At 41.2% G+C, this 10,957-nt stretch overlaps 1 protein-coding gene across 1 annotated transcript in view; it reads right to left on the bottom strand.

Annotated features, from left to right (window-relative positions):
- Positions 1-10,957, bottom strand: part of DSP (desmoplakin) — a 39,008-nt gene that overhangs the window by 18,896 nt on the left and 9,155 nt on the right. Inside the window, exons 2-8 of the mRNA XM_012639618.1 lie at positions 8,118-8,266; positions 7,300-7,474; positions 4,281-4,409; positions 3,289-3,339; positions 1,842-2,003; positions 1,175-1,279; positions 192-287 (exon numbers count right to left, since the gene is read on the bottom strand). Coding sequence (XP_012495072.1) covers positions 192-287; positions 1,175-1,279; positions 1,842-2,003; positions 3,289-3,339; positions 4,281-4,409; positions 7,300-7,474; positions 8,118-8,266 — 867 coding nt within the window. The remainder of the gene's footprint in view (positions 1-191; positions 288-1,174; positions 1,280-1,841; positions 2,004-3,288; positions 3,340-4,280; positions 4,410-7,299; positions 7,475-8,117; positions 8,267-10,957) is intronic.

Raw genomic sequence — 10,957 nt, 5'->3', positions numbered from 1 at the left:
CGTATGTGACACCAGAAAACTATTTGAGTGTCTAGTGGCCAGGTTACAAATCTATGCTCCTCTACACTAACAACCAGTAAAGAGGATTTATGCAATACTTTCAAGATTATTTTCAGTGCTTTTTAAGATATACTCAAAAGATATGGTATTACAACATAAAAGACAATGAAATTATTACTAAGTATAAAAACCTGAAAGTAGGCAGCATTTTCTTTGAGGTGAACATCAATGCATTTGGTGATCTGAAGAATCCAACTCCACTGTGTCTGCAGAGTGTCCATATAGGCCTAAAATGAGAACATGCCTGCTGTCTTGACCCCGATCATGCTGTCTTGGCCCCGCTCAGCCCCAGAGATGCATACATTCCTCCAGAGATATGTTAGCCTGAAGGAAAGCTAGTAAACCATTTTTATCTAAGTCAGGCAAACTTTTTTCATTCTCAACTACAAAGAGAATGAGTTCTCTCCCACCAGGTAACTGTTCATATGGTCAAAATTAAATTTTAAAATGGGTTTCATGAATAGATACCATTAGGAGTATTAGTCAAAATATACATTATCCAAATAGCAGAGCTACTGACCCAATCAGAACAGACATCAGGGATAACCCTGGAGCAGGGTCTAGTAGCAAGTCCCGTCCCTGGACAGTTGCTGGATCATGGGGAGGGGTGAGGCATCCAGGTAAAGGGCTTAGAGGTGCTTAAAGCAATGGTTCTTACCAACTGATACGGAAGTTTCGATTTGTAAACAACCAGAATGGCCATATCAGTGTTACCAACCAGTGGCATCCTTGAGCACAGCCCACGGATGGCAGCCTAGGGCAGAGGGTCAGCAATCTACAGCCCAAAGGCCACATCTGGCCCACTTCCTACCCTTGTAAGTGAAGTTTTATTGGAATACAGCCATATTCATTCATTTACATATTGGCTTTGGCTGCTTTTGCATTACAATGGCAGAGTTACGTAATTATGACAGAGACCGATGACCCACAAGTATAAGACACTGGTCCTTTTCTGAAAAAGTTTGCCAACCCCTGACCTAAGGTATTGATCCCGAAACAGAAAATAAAGTTAGCACAGCTTCATGATGGATAAGAATCATTCATTTGCATAGTCTTACTTTATGAAAAGTTTCCTTTTTTTTCCTAACAAAAATATAAACCTCAGGAAGTCTACCTCAATTTTGTCTGAGGCTGGATGCTGATTGAGGACAAGTTGGTCACTTTCTTGCTTAAGCTTATTGAGCTCTTTTTCCTTAACCTCCAGCTGACTCATGCGTATCTGTGAATGGAAAAATCAATCAATCAATCACTAAGTCACCACTAAGCTTCCATCACTCCCACAGCATTTAAAGGAAGTTAAATACAAGACTGCACTTCGGAAAGAAACAATGACAAAGGATCATGCTATGTCTTCCTCAAGAATCACAGCATTTTTTTTTAAGGCTGGAAAGAATGTTTGATACAGGACAGAATGTGGCAGAGGTCAGACCAGTGACAAGGCTTGTACAAGGTCAGACAGGAAGAGAGACAGAGCTACGACTAATGCGGAGGTTTTCTAAGCCCGGGTTTCAATCCACCCTACTGCAGTGCCACACACACCCTGGGTCATCCGAATGAGCCAATTCTTACCCTGTCTAAGCAAACTACTGTCTTCTGGGACATTAATCAAGGTATCGCCCCTCTTAACTCGCTGCAAAGTGTTCAGGGAGGGTTTCCCATGACCGTTTCACTGAGGCTGAATTACAAGTGGCTGACGAATTACTGAAAGGCCCTCGGATGCCTCCAAGGCAAGGCCCTCGAGGCGAGCACCTACGCCGGCTGCCACTACACAGGGAGCTTACGGAGAAGGCCTCCTGCTTCTGCGCGATGTTGGTGTTCCTGTCGCTCCAGTCGTACAGCAGCTCCTCCTCCTCACAGTCGTTGATCCACATGATCTCCCGGGACGTGGCCTGGATGATGTTCTGCAGCTGTCGCAGGTGATCCATTCTGTCAAAGGATGCTTTCTGCACAGGAAGTTCAAAAGCAGCGTTAGAATAACAATATGCAGGTGAATGGTGTTCTCTGCAGAGCTCATAGATTAACCCCTTCCCCCCCACCAAAAAAAATCACAAAGATAGGAAAAATATTAATCTTGTGCATTCACTGACCACCTGGTATGGGGAAAAGATCCATCCAAATTTGCAGTGAACAAGACAGCAATTTTAGATTGAGTGGAACAGCCTATTCCCAAAGGATCATGATTCATACACTGATGTTTGGGTTCAATAATTAGGGGGTTTTTTTTTAACAATTTTTTTTTAAAGGCTGGTCAAGTGAAGCAGTGGGAGTGGAGAAGGAACAAAGGAATCTGTAACTGGTTGTGATCAATTAGTTATAAACACCACTGCACTCGGACCAACCAACATTATTTTTTATTCTTCTAAATAAGGTCTTCTTATGAACTTTTCTCTTTTTTGTATATTTTATTGATATATCGTAGTACATATTTTTAGAGTATATGTGGTATTTTGATACATGTATACAACATGTAATGATCAAACCAGAGTAATTCGACTATCTATCACCTCAAACATTTATCTTTTCTCTGTGTTGGGAACATTACAATTCCTCTCCCTTCTAGCTATTCTGAAATATACAATAAATTATTGCTAACTATAATTTCTCTACCGTACTATGGAATACTAGAACTTATTCCTTCTATCCAACTACATTTTTGTACTATGAAGGGGAAAATGGACTCTTAGATAAATCTTTTCCTACCCTCTTCCTTCCCCTAAAATTTCAAAGTGCTGTCAGTCACACCCCAGCCCTAATAGGAAAATTTGCCGTGTTACCACTAGCCATGTTATTTAAAAAGTGTCACTGCCAACAAGGAAATGTTGAAAAACTGAAGATTGGGTGACACCAATAGGCAGAAGAATGGAAATCCCTCTTCTAATTATGAATCAAGTAATTGATACAGTCTATCACAAAATGGTGATGGCAGTCTGGCAGACCTCCATCAGAGGAAAGTAAGTTTTATTTTTGCTCATACTTCATAAAAAAGATCACAATTCACAAGTGGCAAAGATTTATTGCTGTAACTGCAAGTATTTAACAAGTGCCATTTATGTGATACAACTTGAAAACAACACACAAACACACTTCCAGGGTTGTTAGGTTAGCACACTTTCCGGGGTCCTTATGCCAAGCAGGTGCCTCACCCCCAGGAGGCGCTTGGTATTTATAGCACTGAATTGAACTGAGAACAATGGAGCCTTTGTGCACTTCAGAAATAAACTGACTTACCAGCAGGTTTTCATATTCCTCCTCCAACTGGTAGATCGCAGACTTTTCACGCTAGAAGATGAGAAGAAAAGCAGGTAATTCTTTAATTCCCCGTGTAGATTTGTATAGCAAGAGCAGCCCTTCTAAACTGGCCTCAGATCCCTCAGTAGAAAGAAGTATTTGCTCTTTGAAATTTTTCACCCCCCAGTGACCTTTTCTCAGGGGGTTTGAAGGCAAACCCTTGCCGGTCTGGTAGTGCCATCTCCACAAAGGGAAGGCTTGAACACAGTCACTTAAAGACTCAACTTGTTACAAATTTTTTTAAAAGTTTGGAAATATGATTTAGGATTCCCTAGATATGAAAGAAATGGGAAGAAAGTTGGTCAGGTACTCAGGTGGACCAAAAAAAAAAAAAGAAGGCTGGAAGGAGGAGGAGGAATAGCTTCGGTCTAAGTAAAAAAGTTAGTGATTAAAAGTGTAGAGTCTGGGGGGAACCAAGCACTTAAGATCAGATTAATATTTTATGCTACAATTCTCAACCCAGCTTTGAGTCTGACTTTTCTCAGCACAGTAGGGGCGTCAGGATGAGACCTGATTTCCTTCAGTAGAAATATGTCTTAATTACCACCTAGGAAAGGATTCATTAACGACACAGACTACTGCATATGACTGTTGCATTTTCTCTATCAGAAGAGATGCTCTGCTTTCTGCAGAAATGAACTACCACTTCCAAAGATATTTATTTACAAACTGCAAACGAATGAGTGTTTGCACACCCTTGGCCTTCTGTTTAACTTCTCCTCAAGGGTTAATACGATCTCTAGGAAGGCTATCTGATTCTACTTACCCATCTATAAAATGGGATCTTATAAAATTTCCAGTCTCTTGGGAAAAAACTGTAGCCTAATGTTTCAGACCAAATTGCCTAGGATTTAACTGCTGTAATTAAATCGTCATAACGAGGTCCTGCAGTATCCTTTTTTAAAACTCTAAAATCAAACATTGAAAAGTACCAGGTCAGCTTTAATTTTGTCCAGTTGCCAACGATAGTCTCCGATGGCATTGTGGATGCTCCTGTGGCTGTTGATGTGCTGCTCCACCGAGGCCAGGTCCACGCCCCAGGCCACCACGTCCATCTCTGCCTGCGGAGGGACAGGAAGAGAGTTGCCCTTTGTTTTCACGCCTCTGCGTCTGACTCACTTATGTACACATCGGGGGTCAAAAAGCACCAAGGGACATAACCTAAGATCGCGTCTTCTGAAGAAAAAGAAATTGATGTGTGCACGTGCAGGTAAGCATGCATACAGATATTAGTACGCGTGCACGCGTATGTATAATGATGTTATAAAATACCCACAGACATTATTCAATCATTTTTAAATGTGCATCAAAAATTGTTAAGCACAATCATGCACTGCTCCCCAAGCTAAATAGCTAACCTAAAAGTATGTTTCATTGTTTATTTCTTTACATTGTTTTGGTAGATGGAATTGTTGGCTCTTTTAAATCCAGTATTTACCGTTCCCTTTCAGGATGCAATGCTCTCTACGGCCCATTTCAAAGGGAAGTTACTATACATACTCAAGGTCTCAATGTCGGCAATATTAAGATTGTGAATTTACATTAGTTTTTAAAAAAATTAAATCTGACTAAATTTATTTGAGTCTCAAATTTAAGAATGTCACATAGTAAGAATCAAACACATTGTTCCCCAAGTTTCGCTCTGGGGCAAGTCCATTACCTCATCCCTCTTTTGCATGAGTACATGTAAATTTCCAAATCACCTGTGTCACCTCCTGGACATGCCGAGGGCAAGCATTCCAGTCGGGGATTGCAACAAGAACATAATACACATTGTTCTAAGCCACATCCATGTTCTAATAACTAGGCAGGGCTCCAGAAACGGAGGCCATTTCAGAGTCAGACGACTGGCAGTTACCCAGGACTTTGGCCCTCCTTTCCTGCAGCTGTCTGGGCTTTAAAACAGAAACAGCCAGGTGTGTGCACTGGGAAGTTAGCGAGATGACCAGGCTCCAGGCAGGCCTTTCATTACCAGCCAGGTGTATAGTATCTGACCCGCCCATCAGCAAACACAAATCAAGGCAACAAAACAAAGCAGGCAGCAGATGCTTGCTGGCCTCCTGATTGTGCTGCTGGGGCAACAGCTCCCTTATCAGCTGGGCCCTGCAGCCTGGTCTCCTGGGAGTAAGGCAAAGCATGCAGGCCACAAATGGGGAGGAAGAGACAAGAGAAAAGGAGCCAGAGCCAATCCCAGAGCCAACCTGCAGCAGGCGGCCTAACATCTTTTAGTTTGTTTGAAACGTGAGGGCCGCCTGCCTGATCTAAAAAGCATAGCTGGTCAATTGCTTCTGTTAGAAAATGACTTAAAACTGAGTTCCTGTGATAATGCCTTTTTCCAAAATTTAAAAATTGAGCCTTTGCTACAAAATATTCTTAAAAAGCTATGCCCAATATGAACATAGAAAATGACAAATTATGGGCTGTCATTTTATATAACCATCATAGTAACTAAGAAAACATGAAGGGATATGATGTTTGATAACTAATTTGGTTCAAAGGCTGTTTCACCTACAATCACTGACCATTAAGGTGTAGTTCAAGCCCCATGAACTCTGCCAGGCCCTCCTCTGACCCCTCCACTCCACAAGGGCTGAAGCTCCATCTCTCCCCCACTCCCAACTAAGCAAGATTTTATTACAGCTCTCACATGGCAATTAATCACACACTGACCTACACTGGAATTTGGCATTTGGGAGTATGTATCTTGTTTTCTTCAATAATCTCATTTTCAAAACTACGGATAATAATTTTTGAACCCTCGGTTTCTGGTACAATGCCAATACACATAAAATCCTCAAACAATGCGTGTTCAAAGATTAGAAGGGAATTTGAAAGCACACAAATAGGTTCGTATTTAGGTTTCTGGTATTTTAACTGACTTTTCTCCTCTGTAAGTCCCACCTTCTGCGTTCATAGCCTTTATAATAAATGGGAGAAAAAGTTAACGGAATCAGTGAGTGAGTGAATGAACGAATGTCACAAAATTCCTCACCATCTAGGCAAAAACACACCCGAAAATTTTAAAGTAGTTGAGACATTTTAGAACCACTGTTAAACTGGTCCAACAACAACTAATCAAACCAAGCTTTCTTACAACCACAACTGTACTATGTGTACTGTACAACTGTACTCTCCACAACTTATCATTCTAACACATCCGCCTTCTCAAGGGAAGGATGGCTCATCAGTAGTAGGTTTTCATTACAAAATTCCCATCTACATGATTATGGCGTATTCCTACTGCCACCTGTTCATTATAGGACACAATTACCACATAAAACAACAAAACAGTAATTAGCATTGAAAAATACTTTGCAGAGACTCCAGTTCTAGGGAAAAGATCATCATATACTTCTGCCATTATTTCACTTCACTCCCACACCAGTGACATGCCGGTTGCACAAGACAACTGACACTTCAAAAGCATCAGATAAGCAACCAATGAGCCCAAACCAGAATGTCCAGTTTGACTCTGTTTCCAGCTCCTTCAATCTGTTAACATTTTAAATGAACCGCCACAATTTGCTTTTTTTCCAGTACCTATATCGGTAATACAGGTATAGTTGCCACTGGAGTAGAAAAATGAAGTTATTTAGCACATAAATTCCCACAACAGATTTTCCAGTTGTGAACAGTAAGAACTGGATATTCAAAGTCCACGAATTAAATTATACCTCTTAAATGTTACCTGTGTGATAAAGTATGACTACAAAGGAATGAGGCTAATTCCTTAAGCCGCACAGAAACAAAAAACTATCTGAAATTTTATTTATTTCAAAACAGAAGACCACTTTCAAATTGTATAGGAGGAAAATTCTGAAAATAGCAAGTTGTTGTTGCCACTGCAGTCCAGAACGCCACCTGCCAACAGAACACAGGGACGGACCCTGTCATGCTCTATGCTCCTCGCCTCTACAGGTTTGGGGTGTCATCCATCAGGAAGCGGCTTACCCTCTGCTGCCTCATCCACCCCAGACATTCACTGGTGACGCGCTTGGTGAATTCGTCCCACCCAGAGCCACTCTGACAAGTGTATCCGCCACCACCCTTGGAGCTGGCCCTCCGGACTCGAGGGACGCTGATGGCTTTATAAAGGGCTCGCATCTGCTCTTGGAGCTGAAGTAGTCTGAAAAGAAAGAGGAACAATGACCCCATTGCAGGAAGACAGCCTATGAATTTTCACATTCTGGGCAAATTTTCCCTTTTCTGAATCTCCCTATGTCAATACAGAGGCCACAAGTGTCTTATCATATTTGAAGATTTTCTTCTTTATCCCATGACTTGAATCTTGATCATATACAAAAAATTAAATCTTAGGAAAAAGTCAAAAGCCTGAAACATCACGGAAAGTGTAACTGGCTTTGCCTAACCTGGTAGCACCTTTTAGTCTCTTGTGAGTTTTGTCCTGGGGACTGTAATAATACCCTGGGCCCTGGGTGGCAGGAAAGTAAATTCAGACTACACCTTTCTGCTTTAAAGTCTTCATTTCTGACTCTAAGAGTCTCATTGTTTAATTGTTTAAACTAAGCTTGACTTGCTGTTAGACTCTTAAGAAGCCAAATGCTGTGTTAAAGGCCTTTGCTGCCTCTAAACGGAGGTACAGTTAACGTTTCATAACAAACTGGCCAGTTGGTATTAGAGAAACATAAAGCTGCAAAATACCATGTAAGCGAGCCTTTCCTTGGGAACATGGGTGCTGCCTTCAAAGGCAGGCCTAGGTCATGGCACTGAGTGTAACAGTATCCTTCTACCCACACTGCGGGCAGTACCTTTTCTGGTAAGCGTCACAGGGCTGGCCCATCTGCCGCATCTCTCTGATCAAGCTGTCAGCGATTTCCATGTGATCATTGGCCTGGGCAAAATACTCATCCAGTTCTCTACTCCGGGCCAGCTGTATTCCATCTCCATATTTCAATTCCTAAAAGAAAGAAGTCACTTGAAGGAAAACACATAATACTGGGAAGAAAAGCTTCATGTGCACTAATGGAAGCAAAAGCTTCTACTGTAAACATAGCAAATATTTTAAGTTCCCCCATCTCAATGCAAAAGATTTCTAACTGAAAAATCATTAATTTGAGACAAGAAGGTAAATAGACAGAGACGTATGAACCAAAACTTGTAGACTATCTTTTATATTTTCACTTGGCTTTTAAAAGCATATTACAGAATGCTAATCTTTCCCTTGCTCCAATATTTCAAATGTGATCTTTCATATTCACACACGACTCCCATCTAATGGGAATTTCACTATGATAAGGACACTGGACGACTATACCAGATAGGGCCTTGTGCACACAAAATGAGCTTCACCTGTACCTTATGGGAACATACCTTTAGTTCTTTTTTTTTCTTTTTGAGACAGAGTCTCACTCTGACGCTCTGGCTACAGTGCCGTGGCGTCAGCCTAGCTCACAGCAACCTCAAACTTCTGGGCTCAAGCCATCCTCCTGCCTCAGCCTCCCGAGTAGCTGGGACTACAGGCGTGTGCCACTACACCCGGCTAATTTTTCTGTTTTTAGTAGAGACAGAGGTCTCACTCTTGCTCAGGCTAGTCTCAAATTCCTGAGCTTAAGTGAACCTCCAACCTCAGCCTCCCAGAGTGCTAGGATTACAGGCATGAGCCACTGCGCCCAACCCATAACTTTAGTTCTTAAAAAGAAAGCTTTCTGGTTAACTGTGCTGGGCCATTCAATGTCCTGGTTTTGACGATGCCCTACAGTCACGTGACATGGCACCACTGGGAGAAGCAGGGTGCTGGGTACAGACTGCTCTGTATTATTTTTGCAACTTCTTGTGGGTCTATAATTATTTCAAAATAAAGTTTTTTAAAAAAGAAAAATAGAAAGCGTCCTCTGCTGCTTCAGTGCCACTTACGAGCTTTCTCTAGAATTTTACATTTGCTGTTTTCATTCAGCTTCAGCCAAATGAAACTCATTTCTCTAAAAAGAAATGTTAGCAAATATACTATTTCCCTTAACATGTTTTTATTGCACTTCGATGCATAATAGTAAAAATAAACTGAGAACACGATGCCATGTAAATGTTTAGAACTACATTTAAAAGGTATCCACAGTCACTACACACCGCGTCCGGGGCTGGCGTGAGGATGTGTTTTGTATGAAGTCACTGGTGCCTCCTATTTTGCTTTATGCAAAGGAATCGAAGCACTTTGTTGAACATTTAGAGGAAAACGTTTCAAATCAGATACTTGAAACAACCAGAACTGGAATCAAGTTAGTTTGCTGAGCCCCAAAATATCTTTGTACATTGACTAAAATGACATTCTTTTTTAACTGGATGAAATAAGCCAGAACTATAACCCACATGATATAAACTAAGAATCAGAACATTAAGATCATCTCCAAACAGAACACATAAATTCACTTCGTTAAGATGTCTCTTTCAAATACAGATTACTTAATAGGGGTACTCGGGATGAGGCAGATTCCAGATGTAACCCCAACATTAATGTCAGCATCAGGGAGCCTGGAACTCAGTTCCTTTGCTAAAAAGATAAAATAACCCAGGAAAGGGATAGAAAAGGTGGCTACGGCCCCACCATTCTCTAGTCTGTTCTTAGCAAACTCGGAGCAAATGTAAATGCTACAGTGTTTTAAAATGAAAACTTTACACAGCAAATATCATGGAATCCATGATTTCTAATCCTGACTCAATGAGATCCTAAGATATCTCAGTTATCTCAAAAAATATCATGAGGTTCTCACAAATGTCAACATTTTTCCTCAATTTTCAATTGCGTATTTGTCCACATTTTTATGTTTCTCAAATAGAGTTGTTCTCCCAATATGGTCATTGTCCTTGAAAAAAATTCTATTATTAATAAATGAATGGTGTGCATGATAATCCATCCCAATCCAAGGACAGAAACACCAGGTTGCACTTCAAAGAAGAGAAAGTATTACAAAGTCACATAAATAACAGGAGGTTGCTGCAGTTCCAAAAGGGTGGAAATCTGTAGTGTAAACATTTGTCAGGGGTAAAAAAGAAAACCATGTTTGGCTGGACGTGGTGGCTCACACCTGTAATCCCAGCATTTTGGGAGGACGAGATAGGAAGATTGCTAGAAGCCAGGAGTTCGCAATCAGCCTGGGCAACATAGCTGAGGGAAAAATACAAGGTCCCCACCACTGGCTTTTAATATTTAACAGATCTCATGCAAGTGTCTTTTGAACTTAGAGATATAATCAAAATAAAAAAGCTGAAAGAAATACAAAGCACAAAAGGTATTCTTAAGTAGCTCTCCTTTTGCATACGTGGTCATAAGTTTTAAGACCAGTTTGAACTGTTTTAAGCTGCCTTAGTTCCCTTAGTACCCTTTAGTTAATTGTAGTACTAAAGTCCACGCCTAATGGGAAGCATTGTGCACACTCAGCCTGTATTGTACATAAATACACAATGAGGCAGAGGGAGGGCTCTGCCTCACTTGCCAGAAAGAAATTTAAAGCTCCACAAACAGGCAGGCAGGGCAGATTTTACTCTCCGGAGAACTCCTGCCACACCCAGGAGTGAGAGCCCTGTGTGAGTAACCCTAATAAACTCATCTAACCCATCACACTGGATTTGTCTGGGTCATTTCTTTGGTCTCTCG

This window comes from Propithecus coquereli, unplaced genomic scaffold (assembly GCF_000956105.1).
Source record: "Propithecus coquereli isolate 6110/MARCELLA unplaced genomic scaffold, Pcoq_1.0 Scaffold141, whole genome shotgun sequence".
NCBI classification, from domain to species: domain Eukaryota; kingdom Metazoa; phylum Chordata; class Mammalia; order Primates; family Indriidae; genus Propithecus; species Propithecus coquereli.
Note: the sequence above shows the minus strand (reverse complement) of the source record. Positions and strands in the feature narration are given on the sequence as shown.